The 19,819-nt window shown below is 38.3% G+C and overlaps 1 protein-coding gene across 1 annotated transcript; it reads left to right on the forward strand.

The window, feature by feature from the left end:
- The first annotated feature begins 336 nt into the window (after positions 1–336).
- LOC133997650 (potassium voltage-gated channel subfamily H member 5-like) lies at positions 337–19,377 on the forward strand. Its single transcript, XM_062437329.1, has 12 exons — positions 337–409; positions 2,469–2,592; positions 3,175–3,281; positions 3,450–3,578; positions 4,945–5,060; positions 5,889–6,281; positions 6,431–6,523; positions 7,050–7,479; positions 13,035–13,234; positions 14,168–14,420; positions 15,924–16,120; positions 18,223–19,377. The coding sequence occupies exons 1-12, from the start codon at positions 337–339 to the stop codon at positions 19,375–19,377; spliced, it is 3,270 nt and encodes a 1,089-aa protein (XP_062293313.1).
- Positions 19,378–19,819: the final 442 nt, after the last annotated feature.

The raw sequence follows: 19,819 nt of genomic DNA on the forward strand, positions 1-19,819 counted from the left end.
TTATCCTGTTTAAAGCTCAGGCTTAGACTTCTTGTGTTCGTCAATGTGGCTGAAAATGTAGTATATACTGTGAAAGCTGCAGTTAATTAAATTATCTATCATTCACTTCATAATTCACATTAAATGGTTCAATTCATACACTCAAAAGAGAACAATAAGCCACCTTCCACCATGAGTCCTTTATTTGTGAAACCATAAAGCGGATATAAGCGCGATTATTCTGCTTAACTTGACACTGGTGGTCCATTCATTCCTGTCTGGCAGAACATCGAGGGGGGTAGACAGCATCAGCACGAGCACCGAGCAGCACTGAATCTCTGGCCTGAATCCTCCATAATGCATGGGGGCAAGAGAGGACTGGTTGCTCCGCAAAACACTTTTTTGGAAAATATTGTCCGGCGCTCCAGCGGTGAGTTTTACTTTAAAAAGGGGAAACAAGAATGAATGGATGTTGATTTGTCATGTAAGTCAACTAACTCAACAGGAATAGGATGCCTAAGTAAATCTGCAATTGTATTTCTATCTTATTTAATGGGAAGCTTAATCATTTAACTTTTTGCATTTAAATTTCAACAACAATGCAATATAAAATCTCATGAATTATGCAATAAGTAGGTATCAAACTCCCTCATTTGATACATTTTGTGTAATGTCCTATTCTTGTAATATTCCTAAAGGAGGATTTTTTCAGTTATATATGATGTTTTATCAAAAGTGCTTAAATGCCTCTTCACTGCATTTTCCAGATAGATTGTTTGAGATTTTAATAAATAATGATGATAATAATAAAAACAACAACAATAATAATAATGAAAATAATAATAATAATAAAATAACACCAATAATGAGAAATTGTGAAAAAAGGCATTTTCATTCTTATAGATTAGATTTTCAGGGAGGTAATCTGCAAAACGGTCAATAATTGGAACACTTATTAAAAATGTGTGAAAAGTCTCTGTGGCATTCGGACAGTTAAAGTGAGATTTAAGTGCATGTGAGATTACAAATGTAGTATATGTCAGAGAATTGCAGTAGGCAAGGCAAGTGTGTTTGTAAAGCACATTTCAACAACAAGGTAATTCAAAGTGCTTTACATAAAACATTTAAAGCATTAAGAAACACAGAAGAATATTTAAATACAGTTTAAAATAGTTATTAGAGAGTTTAGAGAATAGAAAGTACAAATGAGTTGAAATAGAATAGCACAAAAAAATACAAGAATAAAAGTTACAGTGCAGCACAAGAAATGAATCAAATGCCTTAAATTTGATTTAATAAAAGGCAGCGGCAAACAGAAAGATCTTCAGCCTTCATTTAAAAGAGATGAAAGTTGCAGCAGATCTGTAGTTTTTCTTTGAGTTTGTTCAGATATGTAGAGCATAAAAACTGAATTCTGCCTCTCCATGTTTAGTTTAGACTCTGGGAACAGAAATCAGACCTGTCCCGGACGATCTCAGAGGTCTGGATGGTACATAACGTCTTGGTCTTAGTGAGGACTCAAGCAGCAGCGTTCTGAATCAGCTCCAGCTGTCTGATTGATTTTTTAGTGAGACCTGTAAAGACACTGTCGCAATAGTCGAGCCTACTGAAGATAAATGCATGGACAAGATTTTCCAAACCCTGCTGAGACATAAGTCCTTTAATCCCTGATTTATTCTTAAGGTGACAGTATAGCTGACTTTAGTAGAAACAAAAACAACATGGATCAAGTGCTTGTAAAGATATTGTTCACCTCACACGAGTCAATATTATCTGAATTTTTCCAGAATGGTGTACAACAAAAGCTTGCAGAGTGGATTCATAAACTCATTCAACACTCAAGTATTTAATTTGATGATAAACATGATAATTCTTTAAGTTTGACAGCTTTAATTGCGGCTATGCAGTGTAAATTAGAGAAAATTTCCTCTCACTTTGTCCCTCGTGACTACAGCTCCTCCAAACTGCTGAACAGCTGCAGAACTTTGCAGCTCCCCATCAATTTTTAATTCACATTAAGGTTAGAACATCAACATTTTATCAAATATTTCTGCCCAGTGACTTGCCTAATTACCCCTGTTTACTTTTGCTTTAAATATTAATGTTTTTCTTTTTTGTTTAGTTATATATGTTTATTATTGGGATGATAATAGTGGCAGCATTTGTATAATTGCATTGAATATGTGAAGTAAAGATTTGGCTAATTTATGACACTAGATAGCAGGATTTATAGGAGGCTGTTAATGGAAGAGAGCCATGAAATATCAGATTTGACTTAATATTTGCAAAAATGCTTCAATTGCACTGCAGCATAAAAAAAAAAGTTTCAATGTCTTTGCAGTTACATAACACCAGCTGCGATGGCAGTTAGGATCCCTCCGCTTTCACAGACAAAACTCCAAAAGGTTGAATAACAGGTGTATTATTTCTCTGGGTTGCAGGTTTGTTGTTAGTGGTGACCTTTTTTTTTTCACACTGTTTTGTCTCAGAAACCAGTTTCCTGTTGGGAAATGCACAGATAGTGGAGTGGCCGGTTGTATACAGCAATGATGGATTCTGCAAGCTGTCTGGCTACCACAGAGCTGAGGTCATGCACAGGAGTAGCACGTGCAAGTAAGATGGTGTTTGTTGTAAATGTGAATGTGAAGGTACAATGTGTGGTTTATATTTTAAGAAATATGTTATATGGGATATATATGTTGGTTGGCTTTGGCATGATTCAATGTATCAGGAATCGGGAAGTCATTGTCAGTATCTGTATTCTTTCTCAGTCACTTCTTTAATGTTGATGCATGGAGAAGGTCTCTGACAGAAAGCTTGTCTCCGTAAATTAATATAGCACATGTCAGAGTGTGCAAATGCTTTTCCTAATTTGTTTATATTGAATCTCAGCTACAGCACCTCCAATAACTGTTTATTTGGTAAGCAGTGTAAGAAATTCAATTATATGTTTGAAATGTGAAGGGTGAGGTAATTCAGAAAACTGACAAATGAAAGTCCAGAAATAAAATAGAAACTTGATCTTAACTCTTCTGTTATTGTTTCTAGAAAATGTGACCGCCGATTTGCAACAACTACAAGTATGCAGAATTGCTCAGTTCAGCTATGTCTGTCTTTAATCATCCGTCTTTGTTTCTCCATGACCATCCAACAATGACAAACTCCCTTTCACTTTCTTTCTTTCTCTTTATGAAGTTTCATGTATGGTGACCTGACCGACAAGAAGACAATAGACAAAATCAGACAAACCTTTGACAACTATGAGTCCAATTTCTACGAGGTGCTGCTCTATGCAAAGAATAGTAAGTGTCACTATTGAGTCCTATGTTTTTACTAAAATAGATTCTCCAATGCGTGAATAATAGTGACACAGTTAATCATTTTTATTTAGCGATCACTCAGTTCCTCTTTAGTAAGAACATTATCTGTTTGTGCTCTCTCACAACGTTCATGCTGATTGTTTCCTGCAGGAACACCAATATGGCTTTACATGCAGGTCGCGCCGATCAGGAATGAAAATGACAAGGTGGTGCTTTTCCTCTGTACCTTCAGAGACATTACACTTTTCAAACAACCGATTGAAGATGAAACAGGTCGAGGTGAGAGAGTTCATATTCTAGACCAAATGGTTTCAACTTGAATGTGTTCAGTATTTCATTGTAGTCATGATTCTCAGTAGTGCTGGGCAATATATCGATATTATGTTGATATCGTGATATGAGACTAGATATTGTCTTAGATGTTGGATATCATGATATGGCATAAGTTTAGTCTTTTCTTAGTTTTAAACACTCCATTACAGTAAAGAGATGTAAAGTGATGTTCCAGCTGTTCTATTATTCGCCTTTACCCACTTAGTCATTATATCCACATTGCTGATGATCATTGATCAAAAATCTCATTGTGCAAATATTTTGTGAACGCACTAATAGTCATCCCTACAACATTACAATAATTAACATTGAGGTATTTGGTCTCAGTGAATGTAAAAATAGTGTGTGCGTGTGCAAGAATGGACGAAACTTGTATTTTTTTTATGTATGGCAGTTTTATTTCTTCTTCCACTTACTGAAGAGTATGCGGTCCTATATTTATATCAAATTCATGATTTTTGATTGTGCGAATGACTTTATTTAAAGTGTGACCCTGGTTCCTGCTGCTCAGTTTTAATTGAAAGAGCATTGTGGTTACAGTGTAGCCGAAAGCAGTGGCTGTGACTTAACACACGTTTGTTTCCTGGTATGTAACACATAAATGTCCAGGTGTTCTGTGTGCGGGCCAGTAAGCACGAGTCTCTGTGGGTCTACACGGTGCAGTGTCCCTGGGGATTCAGTGTGCTACTCAGACTTTTTAAATATGTAAAACAGATAAACAGGACACAAATGAGGATTGTGACTGTATGAAAATACTGCTGATTTGCACACACAAGCATTTGTCAACTGACAGTGAAACCGTAGGTGACAAAATGTGAATTGCAAAAATGGAAAAAACAGTCTTGTTCACAATCTAAGCGCCATGTACACTGATCTTTATCTTTGGGTTGTTGAATCATTTTGTTTTTTTACTTTTAGAGGAACATACTTCGGTGTTAACTGTACACAGAATTTATTTTGGTGATCTACTACAGTACCATCAAGGAAAATTATAAGTGCACAAAGATCTGGATTTATCGGAAGGTGTGCCACAGTGAGGCATTCATGTACATTCTTATCAAATTGGACATATGACTTTCCTAAAGTAGTTTGTCAATGTAATGTTGTTGAAGCCTCCTATCAGCACCCCAACTGCCTCCTTCCTCCATTGGTCAACAACTACAAATAAACTCTCAGTGTTTTTAAGATTGGTAATATGGTAATTAGTATTAGTACTAATTAGTAAAAGGTATTAGTAAAATCCTTGGAAAATGTGTAATGCTATGTTGTATAGCTTTGTAAAATGATTAATTGTCTTTTTGTCTATGGTCAGGATGGACAAAATTTGCCAAACTAACGCGGGTACTGACCAACAATCGCAACGTGGTGCAGCAGTTAGCACCACTGAGCCAGACTGAGGTCACCCATAAGCCATCCAGACTGGCTGAGGTGAGCAGCTCCATGGTCGAAATGAAGAAATGGTTTTCAGATGATCTGTATCTATATAGAAATAGCTCAAGTTCAACCAAGAAGAACATAAAACAGTCAATGTGGAGTTTAAAAAGAGAATAGTAATTGGTAAGAGCTTTACCAATTTAAAAGACTAATCCATCTGAAAATCCAGTAGGATGGTGAGAAAACACAGCCACAGAAACAGTTACATGTGCAAGCAAAAAAGAGAAGATGAGAGGATACAGAAATAATTTCTACTAGTTGTAATAGACCAGAGAGCAGATTGTGTTATTAGATGTATAGATGTGATCAGAGACATGCCCCAGTGTTTGTAAACTGGTTAGTTTTTCATAGTGATACGTCCAAATGTAGTTTTGAATAAAGGGCCCCTGTTTTATAACCATCGTCCCCTGATGTCAAATGGAGAATGTGCAATGTGTTTGAGAAATGTAAGACATTAATAATTAAAGTAGAAGTGGAAAAAGCAGGTTGAGTGAATATAATTATTCAAGAACATGTATTTCTACACTTGTCAGTTTGCCGGTGACATCAGGAAAGCATTGAAGTGAAGTGATGATACTGTAGATACTCCTGCAAACATTTCCACAGGTCCATCTGTTCTTTAACTGTATTTAGAATTATCATGTTTTTAATGGAAATGGTGTCATTGCAGCTTTGAACAATAAGGCAATCCAAATATACGATAGAAATGGTCTCATGACATTTCAACTGACATCCTGAAATATTAAATGCCAAAACTGGATGAATTACTGGTCTTACTTTACATATGAAACTGTTCTCATGATGTTTACTTTCAATGAAAAGGCTCTCCAGCTGGGATCAGACATCCTCCCTCAGTACAAGCAAGAAGCCCCTAAGACCCCTCCACACATCATCCTCCACTACTGCACTTTCAAGACCACCTGGGACTGGGTCATCCTCATCCTCACCTTCTACACCGCTATCATGGTTCCCTATAACGTCTCATTTAAGACCAAGCAAAACAACTTGGCGTGGTTGGTGCTGGACAGCATCGTGGACGTCATCTTTCTGATTGACATCGTGCTCAACTTCCACACTACCTTCGTGGGTCCTGCAGGAGAGGTCATTTCAGACGCAAAGCTGATACGAATGAATTACATGAAAACGTGGTTTGTCATTGACCTGCTGTCCTGTCTGCCCTACGACATAATTAATGCCTTTGAAAATGTGGATGAGGTAAGTCAATTTCATAACTTCTTCCTTAAATGGAGATTTTCTGACGATTCTTTTGATTTGTGATTGAGTTATTGCTAAAACAGCCAAGGCATTAGTACTTCTAACTGCATTTAAATAAAAAAACATTCTGCTTGGCTGTTTCTATGAAGGATGTCATCGTATCTGCCTCTCCAGTGAGTCATCTCCGGGATGTCTCCCATTTCCATAGGAACAGCACAAGGATGGAGGACTCTTTACTCCCAGTAAGAAAAGTCATGTTTTTCTTTTTAAGATGCCATTAGCATTGTTTTGTTCAATTAATGAACAATAAATCTAAAGTGTATGTGGAAGGTATCGCTGGTAGTGACACACTCAGAGTGTTAATCCCAGCACCAAACAGCAGACAATCTCAGTCATATTAACTGAATCCATGAAAATAAGAAAGAAAACCTTTTGAAATATCAATTCAGCAAAGCTGCAACTAATTGTCATTTTCAATACATAATAATCTGTTGATTGTTTCCTTGATTGATTGATTAATAATTTATTCCATAACCTCCCAAATCAAAGTTGTCTGTTTTCTCCAACACAACCTCAAATCCAAAGATTCTCATAGAAGACAAATAACACTAGCAAATATTAATGTTTGAAAAGCTGGAACAAGTTCCTCTTTTGGCATTTTTGTTGCTTATAATCAATTTTTTATAGTTGCAGATTAATCTTCAAGTAACTGTTTCATCTCTACTACAGTATGTCTTATTCACCTCCTTCACCTTTCTTGCTCTGTAGGGTCTCAGCAGCCTCTTCAGCTCTTTAAAAGTCATCCGCCTGCTCCGTTTAGGCCGAGTGGCCCGGAAGTTGGACCACTACCTGGAGTATGGAGCAGCCGTGTTGGTTCTGCTGGTGTGTGTTTTTGGCCTGGTGGCCCACTGGCTGGCCTGCATCTGGTACAGCATCGGGGACTACGAGGTCATCGACGAGACCACGAACACCATCAAGACAGACAGTTGGCTCTATCAGCTGGCCATGAGTATCGGTACTCCCTACCGCTACAACACCAGTGGTACCGGCCAGTGGGAGGGCGGCCCCAACAAGGACACACTGTACATTTCCTCTCTTTACTTCACCATGACGAGTCTCACCACCATCGGATTTGGCAACATTGCTCCAACCACAGACGGTGAAAAGATTTTCTCCGTTGCTATGATGATGGTGGGCTGTAAGTATACAATTATTTTCAACAATTATCTTGATTATATTAATTACTCCAAGGGTTTGATAAGATCTACAAAATGTATTTAAAAATGTCATTTTGCTTTATTTTTTGTAAAGTGAAACAATCTAATAGGTCTGATATTACACAACAAATACTATCATTACCTTACTTGATGTGAGTGATGGTCAATGGACACACTAATCCAATGCAAGTACACACAAGCTCTCTTTATCACAGACACACAAACATATTGCAATAAGCACAAGGCCACAAATCTTTCCTACATTCTCCTGAGCCTCTGAAAAAACGTCTAAATCCTATATTTAGCAGCCAGCAGAGGACAGTTTGTCAAGTGAAATTCAAGTGAAATTATTTTCAAGCTTTTCAAGACAGCTTAAATCAATGTGACCGCTGTTTTTCTTCCTCGATGGACACGCAGAACAACCTTGACAGTGCAAACCAATTGGATTAGAGGACAAAGGCACATCAGCTCCACTGGTTTCAGGAGCATATGAAAGGATTATCTAGGTTCCAAAATGCTGATTTATAAAATTAACAAAGAAACGATTGCATCAGAATGATCCTCCAACGTCACAATAGATGTGCGTTTTCCCTCACAAATACTGCTTCCCACACATTTGGATACTGGTATCTTTATGGCTATTGGCATTTAAACCATGGATGTATTATAAGAATTGAATACCGGACTCAAGGATGGTGCACATTCACTCGAATGAAAATTGCTCACCAGGCACAAAGGACTAGAAAGATCGAGCTTCCACTTTTGCTTCTGCATTGTGTGGCCCACTGCAGTAGTGTTCGACTTTACACTGTGAAGTCACAAACTTTATAATTGTTTTTGTAGATTCTGGGAACATTTTAGAATTATAAAACCTTCATTGATTAAAAATTCATAAATGAATGATTCATAATTGACTTTGTTTGAAGTTCAAGGTGTCCTGTCAACAATTTGTAGACGTGCCTTTTATAATGCTGGTCTATGGTTTACGGTTAGTGCCATCTTTTCCGTTTGGAGCCAGGACCCTCCAAATAAGGAGAGTGAGTCTTTCCTTTCATGCTCTAGAAACACCCCCCTACCTCAGACCGAAGCTACGGCTAGCTTACCGGGAACATTGAGCAGTGCTAACATTAGCTAACTAACACAGCAAATATCATTATCAAGTAACATTAAACTTACCAAAATATTGCAACAATAATAGTTTGGACTGTTAATCAACGTGAACACATCAGACATCAAAGCTACTATTCATCTTATTAACAAGGCAATCGTTTCCTAAATGACCACCAGAACACTTAGACATGCTCAAATTCAGAGATTGAGACTATAATGACTTTTTTGAAACTTTAGTTACTGGAATCATCTCGCTCATCACTCAAGCATTGTGTGAGTTGTACAGTATGTCATGTATAATATAACTGCCACAGACTGATAGTGTAGCAGTGACAGTTGACTGCCAGGAGTGGTTATTATCTGCCAGTAAAGTGAGATAAACTACCAGTTTCAGACAGCAGTTGCAAGTGGACGGGGAAATCTGTCAGTGAGCAGTAACACGTCATTGATAAATGGAATATTCCAGTCCTGTACCAATAGCCGTCACTCAAAAAGAAACCCACTGCACACCAAACGAAGCATGTTTTCATTTTATTCACACATTAATTCATTCATGCCAGCAGTTCCTTGCAGGAGCCAGTCAAATTCAAATATGATCAACAAATAGCTGGTTCTTATGGATAAATGTTGAGTGTAGCAGAGATCAACATAATTGTATGATTGTATGTTAATTTATTTTTTCAATTAAATTCAAAACACTTTATTTGTCCCAGAGGGGCAGTTTGCAGAGGTATGAAGAATAACACAGTCAACAAGCCACATACAGGAACATTTTAAAAACATGTAAAAACCAAAAATAAACAGTGCACATTATAATGATAATGATATGAATTTTACTTGACTTGATGTTACCTATGTACATTTTTATAATCAATAAAGCACACAAACACACAAAGCAGCACTGACAAACACTAAACACTAAAAAAGTAATCATGTTAAATTAAAAACACAACCACAATGAAGCAGTGAGGACCCTTTATTTCTCTCAGCACTTAGAGCTCCTTTGTAGTTTTGAGCTGCAGATCCTGCATGAAAGATGAAGTAATGGTATGTTTCACTCGGCACAGACAAGAAAAACTGGAGGCTCAGCATGTTTTCTGTGCTTTTTTTTCTCCTCGTCTTTGTTGCAGCATGCAGGAAATTGCCAGGGCGGCAGGGACAATCCTCCCTTGTTTTAGATTTATGTCAGTCCGGAGACATCAGGTTTAGATTATGAAGTAGTCAGGGCTGACATATAATCCATGTACTGTATCTCCCATATTACAACCTGGATGAAGATTTCACTTTTCATCAGGAACTATGCTCATACATTTTTGCCATTATGATACAAATGTGCAATTCCTAAATCTCAGAGACATTTTTTATACATACATATTTCTTTACTCTTGGTAGTAGCTATTAGGTAACCTAGAGATAACATTTTGTACTCTTGACTCTGGTCATGTACTAATTCACATTTAGCTGCAGTCACGGTGCTTGAGTTAAGGCTTGGCTTTGTCGATAATAAAAAGTGACATGTTCAGCGCCCATCACAGCCTGCTCTATGAGGCTCTGACTGGAGGTGGGTCATCACTACCCACTAACAAAAGAGAATTGCTTTTGTGTTCATTCATAAGCCCCTTCTCATTTTAAAATTATACTTTCATTTCCAGAACTACAGCATTAAATATCTTTGCATTTCATAATTTATTTTATTATATTGCTCATTGCCTTGACACTTTATACAAAACTTTAAGGACATATAGCTGTTTAAATAGAGACAACTAAACAAACTAAGAGAATCTAAAAGCTAGTAACTCTTTTTGATTTCTCTTTCAGATGTAAGACAACTGCAGTGGGTTTTTTCGTGTTACATTAAGACCATGACGCAAAACTGTAAATTAGATTAAGCTTGTTATGTAGATGCTTGTGTAACTTAACTCAGCAGTGATGCACTTTTGTAGACCTCAGTATGTTGTGTAACACTACTGTTTTACAAACACTGTATACACTGCCTTAACAGTTCTTTTAGATTATATATCTAACTTAACATTGTTATGAACATCAAATTAACCCAAGCACAAGTCATGCAAATATTTCAAGTTCACTTGATAGATGACTGCTTTTATGATGTGAAGTTATTACCTGAACTGATAAATCGCATTAACTTCATTTGAATTATTTTCAACCTCTTCACAGAAATAGAAATATCTATTTTTACACCGCTGTCTGTATTATTCCCATCATGCACTACAGTTACAGTAATAGCTTCACCTTTAGTGTCATTGCTTCCACTGTCAGCCTTGGCTTACAGTTCCTCTCTCACGACTTGCCCTCGTGTACTAACCTTTGGCCCACTCCTCTAAAACAGCATGTAAAGTGATGCAATAAAAACTGTGAGGAAAACACAAACTGACTGCCACGCTTTAAGGTTTGTACTTCCAAAAGTAAATACCCATTATTCTGGTGGCGTTTTGATCACGAAGATCACTCAGTCACACTGAGGAGTCAGATTCAATTACGGCCAATAAATCTCCTGCTATGGATACACTAATTATGTGAGTGGAGAGAGGAGTAGAAGGAAGGGAGAGTTTGCCCGAAGGCTTCAGTGTAGTAAACGGACAATGAGCCATCACGTTATGTATCCCAACATCCTCTGTGATACTGCTGTGGCGACTGAAGGCGACTCTTTCCCCTTGAGTGGGTAAAACCTCACGATAAGAGATACTGACTGACTCTTTGAGGTCACGGCAGTGCTGCAGCACAGCATTCTTCGAGGAAATGTGCATTAGCTATGAATTACATTATAGAGGCTCAATCCACCACTCGTTGTGTGCACACATGTATTAACTTTTTAATCATAACCATTTTGTCCACGTCAGTGAATTATTTTGCATATTATAGAGTACATGTACAGTAGAGATGCACCGACACTGATGTTAGATACCAGCTAGGAAAGCAATGTTAATCTCAAGCCTGATGTTTCCTTACACATAAAAGAATGATCACAGTCTCTTCCACACAGTGAGGCATGCAGCTTATTAATGAAACACTGGTATCAGTTAGGTATTTGGTATTGGTTGGTCTCCAAAGGCCCAGGTATCTGTATCAGGACTGAAAAAGTCACATCGGTGCATCCCTAATGTACAGTGAAGTAAATTACCCAACACAGTGCCATTATTTTTGGTCAAATGAAAAGCCAACAGTGAAATATTATTGCTTATTATTCTCTTCCTGCTTCCTTTGTCAAATGAACACCAACTTTTCACACATTTCCAAGATTTTGTCTCCACTTTAATTATGAAGTAAAATCCCTTTTTTCCTTAACATTCAATTAATTTACCCTTTAATAATGATGCAGTTAAGGAATAGCAGGATTTTAATGGAGTAATTAATGGATACATTCATTTTTCAGTTAAATTGAATTAATTTTTTTAGTATTTTTAATCCTTAATAAACCATAAAATTGTGCACATAATCCATTAAAAATACCTTAATATGTTACAATCCTTTCCATTAATTATTTCCATGTAAAAGTAATTAAGCTACAAGGTAAGTGGAACTTGTAATGTTATTTGTGTGATGGACTCATGGGTTTAGGACTGTTTTTTTTTTGTTATGGGTCCCTGTGTTCACTCTGTTTATTCTGTTTATTCCCAGTTCATCTTTATAATTATTGAGATTATTATTCTGTCACAGACTGGCTCCGTGTTGCTTGGTTCCTTTTCTTCTTGTTATGTTAAGACTGGAAAGTGTTGACAACTGATTTGAGTTGTTTCTCTAAAAGACTATCACGATATTAAGTTGACTTTGTTAGTTATTATAAATTATTCAGAGGATTGTGCTTTGTTTGCTCTGTGTTTCCCTTTTATGTTTCTCCATGCCTTCCCGGCCGCCACACCTCTCCTGTATCAGTCTCATCGGCACGGCCCTGCCCTGCTCTCACTGTTTCCCCCAGCCAATCAGCTCCCTGTGTCTGTTGTCCTGTTTCGTCACCTCACCCCCCTCACCTGAGCTTCTCTGCCCATCTCCCCACCTGCACCTCATCTTCTTGTTAGTTCAGTTAGTGTTTCGTTTTCAGTTCAGTTTGCTCAGTTTGTCTTGTGCCTGTGTCACAGTTTCTTTAGATTTTCTTCAATAAATGTTCTGATTTACCCTTTGCCTGCTGTCTGTTGCATTTGGGTCCACCTGTTCTCCTCTTATTGTGACAACTTCTTACATTTTAAGGTGTTTTTACTCAAATGTGAGGTGCACATACCTGAATACTGCTTACAAAATAAATACCTTAATTATAATTTAGTTTCACCTAAAAGTGGTTCAGACCTTCATGTAAACTAAAATCCTAATAATACCAAATGATTTCCTAAAATAAAACGTCATATCATCTGATGTTGAATAAACCCTGCATATCAGCATGTTTGTAATGCAGCCTTTTGTTTGGTTTCAGCGCTGCTCTATGCGACCATCTTTGGAAATGTCACCACCATCTTCCAGCAGATGTACACCAACACAAACCGCTACCATGAGATGCTCAACAATGTGCGTGACTTCCTCAAGCTTTATCAGGTCCCCAAAGGTCTTAGTGAGAGGGTCATGGACTTCATCGTCTCCACCTGGGCCATGTCTAAGGGCATCGACACAGATAAGGTATTATTCTGATTGCAGTATTAGTAGTAACTTATCAAAATGTATCAGTCAGTGATACACTAACCAAATGTGTCTAATGATAGGAGCAATCCACTTAATATATCACTGCTGTTATATAATTTTGATATATACAGTTACATACAGAGGTTTGTAGTGCACATATGTGTTTTATGTGTAAAAGTCCAAAGTTGAACTGATTGAAGTCAGGACTGACAGCAGTGTCGCTGACTGTCAAAAAGTAAGAATGCTATCATAAAAATATGTGTTCACGTCTGACTGTACAGTAACGAGCCTCAAAGGTCACAACAGAAGACTGAATACACTCGATGACTTTTAAGGGTTCATTGAAATTTTGCTGAATATTGTGAAACTTTAGGGGTATTTTAGTGGTATTTCATGAAATACTGCCTGTGCAGTAGGAACTTAAATGGAAAATTCTTACTTTCGATGTCAAAAGTTCTCCTGTAAAGTATACTTGTTGCACAGTTAAACAATCAATTCAACTCATACAGTTGAGAAACTCACAGGAGACAGATGAATAATTTTTTTTTTTTTTAAATGGTCAGAATCAAAGCAGCGGAAGTTGAGACATCCTGACTGTAATAGTAGGAGTGAAGCTCAACAACTGGATCCTACAATTCCCATAATTCAACTCAGTAGTGCCTTTTGTTCAAACTTCCCTGTTAACTGTAAATGCCCATGCCCAAATTTTCCAAATTTTCCCAAAGTTTCTTTTATAAATGTGTCTCAATCATCAGGGTAAGTTAAGATATTATATGCATGTTTCCACAGACTGAGTTAAACTCTTGATGTAAACTGTGTAATAATGATGGAGTGCTCCTTTAATGCTGTAAAATCTCACCTCTCATCTCAATCTCATCTCCCTCTCTCTCTCTCTCTCTCTCTCTCTCTCTCTCTCTCTCTCTCACACAGGTTCTCTCAATTTGTCCTAAAGACATGCGAGCAGACATTTGCGTCCACCTGAACAGACAGGTGTTCAACGACCACCCAGCGTTTCGTCTGGCCAGTGACGGCTGCTTGCGCTCTCTAGCTGTGGAGTTTCAGACCACACACTGTGCACCTGGAGATTTAATCTTCCATATCGGTGAAAGTGTTGACACCCTCTGCTTTGTAGTCTCCGGTTCACTTGAAGTAATCCAAGATGATGAGGTCATTGCAATACTAGGTAATCCTACGCAATACTATGAAACAGACTGTGCCATGTTTTATCTAGGCCTGCTGGCACAGATAAAAATGGAGTAAAGGTTGTGTTGGTGCAGAGTTGCATTCATGATCAGGCCCTCAATATTTTCACCAGCCCATTTAAAAAGTCTTAAGATATATAGACTTATAGCTTAAAAAATGATTAAAAGACAGGTTCACAATTTTTCAAGTTTGTCTTGAAAGGCAAACTACAGTCAGGTGCCCAAATGAACACTGAAATAGTTTTCTTGACATAATCATTCCTAATGTTCATACTGGCCATTAGAGGATCCTTTCATTATGCACTTACAATTTAAGTGATGGGGGCTAAAATCCACAAGCCTCGTTCTCTGCAAAAATGTGTTTAAAAGTTTATCTGAAGCTAATGTGAGGCGTCAGTGGTCCAAATTTGTCAAATCAAGTAGATATCTTTGAGGTTTAATCTTTTTAGTGCCAAGGTCCCTCTTTTTCTTACTTACTTCCACCGCAGAACAAGGAGACATTATCTGAGGAAACACAAAGAGGGAATTTATTGTAAAAAGACTGTAAATGGGAGATATCCACTTTATATGATTATCTCAGACTGCTGATGCCTCATATAAGTTTCAGATAAACTTCAGATACAACTTTAATATGTAACTATTCTGCATTAAAATGTGTAAAAAACAAAACAAAAAAAACTAGAGCTATGTTATATATTTTGTTGAGCTGTGTAGTTACATTATCCCAACAGTTTTCAACAATTTTCAAACCTCAGCTGGCGGCCCCTCCTTGTGTCCTTTGCCAAACAGCATGGGCGAAACACTGATTTTTTTTACGTGAAACTGCTTTGTTCAGTGTTTTCACTTGTTTTAATCCCCATGTACGTTTGTCTTGGAGAGGAGGAGACCCCTGCAGATAATTCAGCTCCTGGTAAAATCTTCCTGAACAATGAACACTGAAGGAATCCTAACCAGGAGAAACTGACTGGAAAAGTGGTTGATTAACAATGAAGAAAACAACTCAGATGATCCCACGCTAATTCACAACGTCATCAAACTCGTCTTTTGTTATTGTTTTGATTGAGAGACGCCTAGTGGCAGGAAATACCAACTATGCGTTTAAATGCATTTTTGCACAAACCGGACAGACTGAGGATTTTGACCACTATCACTTACATTGTACACACATTTGGAGGGGACCCTTTCATAGCCAGTATAAACAGGAGGAATGATTACAGTGAGGAAAAACTCTTTCTGTGGTCAGATGGGCATCTGACACTTGTTTTAAATCAGACTTGAAAAACTGTCAACCTATCCTTATGATGATACTCACTACCAGTATATAGCCACTTTTATTCCTGTTATTGATTTGTCTTTCACAGAAACAGGTTTGTACAGTTTGCTAGTTTTCCACATGTTCTGATCTCCCCTTAAAAAACAAAATTGTACTTTTATCTGAGATGTGTATGTCTAAGATACTAATATCAATGTCTTGCACCATACAGGTAAAGGTGATGTGTTTGGAGACGTGTTCTGGAAAGAGACCACGCAGGCCCGTGCTTGTGCAAACGTCCGAGCTCTGACTTACTGCGATCTGCACGTCATCAGGAGAGAGGCTCTGATGAGGGTGCTGGAGTTTTACACATCATTCGCCAACTCATTTTCTCGCAACCTCATCCTCACCTGCAATCTACGAAAAAGGGTAAAAATGACTGACTCTCATAAAAGTACACCTGTTGTTTTTTTTTCTGTCTCTCATTTTCATATCTGATCCCAGTTAGACATTAGCGTGAAATGGAAAGCAAGGCAACTAAACAGTGTGGTTATTTCAGTCAGTGTGGAATAACTTGAGCTTAACAACCTTAAAGCTATTTAACAAAGGGGAACAACTGAATGTTGAGGATTTTTAAAAACATCATATTTTCACATAAATCACATACTTTTCACTCAATCATTACATATGTGAAAATTGCTGAAATGAATTGCACATGCACACTGTTTACAAAATGTCTAAATCAGAAGTTATTATTGAAACAAAGACTAATTAATATTTGATAGAGCTTCTCGAGGTTATAAATATGAATCCCACTAATGCACTGTATTGCTTTCCAGCCTTGAGATTAAGGTGCTCATATACAGTATCTATGTCATTTTATCCTATGGGATCAGCATTACATACGTAAGTAAATCTTAATGGATATTCCCTTTAAAGCCCCTCTGGTGGGTTTGTTGAGCTTTTTGTTCTGTAGTGGCCTATGTGAAATAATTCAGATGTGGATTTCAAACATGATATATGATACATGATTAAATATGCACTTATATGAAGTAAGTATAAACAGACTTACATTTACTTAATATGATTTCTTCATCAATTTTTTAAAAGTTAAAAACATGGCATCCTACAAAACAGTGTTTAGCAAAAGATGCTAATTCATAATAATGTTTTATTACATCTCTGACTTTTCTAGGTTGTGGTATTGCTCCATTATAAGAGGTCTTATGCAATCGTATTCACTGTATTCACACAGCGCTAAACCAGAACAGTTTCAAAGCAAATTGTGTCTATGTGTTGAAAGATTCATGGCTTTCACTTAAAATGTATTCAATGAAAAATAAAGCCATCTATTATTAATATGAGCAGCATTTAGAATTTCTTAATGCCTGCATCTCCACCTACTTTACCGTGAAGCAGGTTTGGACCTCACATGGCCACTGATTAGAGGTTGCTGCAATATGGACGGTTATATTGGATGTTGTGTTTCCCTTTAGAGGTTGCTGCAATATGGACGGTCATATTGGATGTTGTGTTTCCCTTTAGAAGTTGCTGCAATATGGACGGTCATATTGGATGTTGTGTTTCCCTTTAGAGGTTGCTGCAATACGGACGGTCATATTGGATGTTGTGTTTCCCTTTAGAGGTTGCTGCAATATGGACGGTCATATTGGATGTTGTGTTTCCCTTTATGTTTTGCCTATTTGCCTATGATAAAATATATATTCATAGGAGATTTTGTTTTCATAGAGCAGAGATTTGATTATTTTCTTCCTGGTTTCAGCGTGTGTTTGCCTTGTGCAGCTTATGTGATTACATGCATTTCCTCTTGACCATAAAAGTACCCTAAAGCTTGAGGTGGTGTCTGAGAACAAGGTAAGACAAGATGATAAAAGCCATTCGGTTAGAGATAAGTAAAGCCTTGAAAAAACTTTGGCTGAAACTTAAATCTCCACTGGTTTTTAAAGACTCTTTATATGTGGGATTTAATTTAATGCTTTGTAGTTTTGAGAAGAAAATCCTCACAGTTGCTATGAAGGTTCACCATAAATTTGGGGTGTGTATGCTTTAATATTATTTATTATTATAATACTTTGGTGAAAATGTTAATATTTGCAGTGGCTCACGCCGCAGGTTAATTCATTGATAGATACTGCCAGAATTTCTTCAACAACATAGAATGTACAACCCAGTGAAATATGTAAGTGAGATGCTCAGAACTTTTTCCCTTCTTTGTCCTCAGAGGGGATTCAGAAACTCTCCGGGCCTGGATATTGCTCCATTATTGCATTATTGCTCCATTAACAGTTTCCCTTGTGCATTGCTGCTCTCAAGTCTTTAATATTTCAGCATTCATAGCAGCTCCAGATGGCTATCCTTGCTTTAAAGCTGCATTATATATTTACATTCTATTTCATTGAAGTGGAGCACAATGTGGAGTAAGTGTTGCCCTGCTATAGTAATTTAAATGTTGCTTGAGAGAGTATGTCTCCCACATTGCTGTCCTCATGCAAATATCATCCCTCTTGCAGATAGTCTTCAGAAAGATTGCTGACATCAAGAAGGAGCAGGAGCACCAGAGGAACCAGGTGACTCTCTCCATTCCTGATGACCACCCAGTTCGCAAGCTGTTCCAAAGGTTCAGGCAGCAGAGAGACGGTCAAACACCAGAAGAGTCTCAGGTTTATTTTGATCAAAACTTTGTGCAGGTGGAGCCGCAGCACCACCAACACACAGACTTAAAGTCTTACACACAGTGTCAGCTTGTATCTCCTCAGCAGCAGGAATACATCTCCACGGTGCAGAATAGTGCACCGTGCACAGGAGGGGGAGGTGCAGCCAGTGAAGGTAGCATAGCCGCTCCTCCACAGGGTTCACAAGCTTTGGTCCACACTAAGATGTCACAAGAGGTTGGGGAGTCTAGATCAAGGCCTTGTGGAGAGAATCAGCTGTGTCTGACAGTCAACAGCACTGTACAGAGAAGTGGTGCAGGTGGAGAGGGAGCTGGAGGCGGTGCTACCAGCCGAGGAGGTGCTCGAGGTTGGGGAAAGTTTAAAAAAGCCACTTGTGCTGCACCACCGCCTCCTGTTGTTGAACATGAGAAGCAGCCACAGAAGCCGGAGGACTGGCCTAAAGGATCCCAGTCCTCAGAACAGTTAGCAGCTGCCAACAAGAACCAGGACTCAGAAGAGAGTGGAGAGGTGGGGAGCTCAGAGGGCAGCAAGGGTGCAGGAGAAGCAGGTGAAGAAACAAGCCTGCACAAAACAGACTCCTGCGACAGTGGAATTACAAAGAGTGACCTGCGTATCGACCGAGCCGGAGATTCAAGAAGCTCCTTTGAGCGAAGCCCGATGGAAAAAAGCCCGATGGAGAGAAATCCATTCGAGCACAGTCTTGGGGTTGACAGCGAGGTCTCCTTCAAACACACCCTTGTGCAGCCGGTGTCGGAGCAAGCTCTCCTTCAAGCAACGTTGCATGAAGCCAAACTAGAGCTGAAGGCGGACATTCAGATAGTGAGCGGACGACTGTCGGTCCTTGAGTCTCATGTGAGCGAGATCCTCCGGTTGCTGTCATTAAAAAGAAGACTCTCACTGCCACCAACTTCGTCCCCAAAGGCAAGAGTCAAAAGTGACACCTCAGTCACTGCCTCAGCTGTCTCACCAAAACCAGATGATGGTCCATTTTGATTTCATTCACTGATTAAAAAAAGACAGTTTGCATGTCCTGCTGGACTCTGGCCTGCCAAAGAAATGTCTTGCATTAAAGGGCAGTGTGTAGGATTTAGTGGCATCTATCAGAACAGACTTGGTTGAAATTTAATATAATATTCATAAGTATATTTTAATTGGTAATCACCTGAAAATGAGAACCATTGTGTTTTTGTTACCCTAGAATGAGCCCTATATATCTGCATTGGGAGCGGGTCCTTTTCCTCGGAGGTCACCATGTTGTACCTCAATGTTTCTACAGTAGCCCAGAAGGGACAAACCAAACACTGGCTCTAGAGAGGGATTTCTTTTGCAAGCTTTGCAGCCGTGTAGGTTCTCCTACGAGCTTAGATGGGGAGGGTAAGGGGTACTCCCCAGTAAATCCTACACACTGGTCCTTTATCAACTTGGCTGCATGTTG

Source organism: Scomber scombrus, chromosome 17 (genome assembly GCF_963691925.1).
Source record: "Scomber scombrus chromosome 17, fScoSco1.1, whole genome shotgun sequence".
NCBI lineage: Eukaryota > Metazoa > Chordata > Actinopteri > Scombriformes > Scombridae > Scomber > Scomber scombrus.

What these genes read in the sequence shown, in the direction of transcription:
- LOC133997650 (XM_062437329.1), top strand. Translation starts at nt 337, where the DNA reads ATGCATGGGGGCAAGAGAGGACTGGTTGCTCCGCAAAACACTTTTTTG. An exon ending in TGCTATGATGATGGTGGGCT is followed by an intron (nt 7,480 to 13,034) that starts GTAAGTATACAA and finishes GTTTGGTTTCAG; the next exon opens with CGCTGCTCTATGCGACCATC. An exon ending in CCTGCAATCTACGAAAAAGG is followed by an intron (nt 16,121 to 18,222) that starts GTAAAAATGACT and finishes TCCCTCTTGCAG; the next exon opens with ATAGTCTTCAGAAAGATTGC.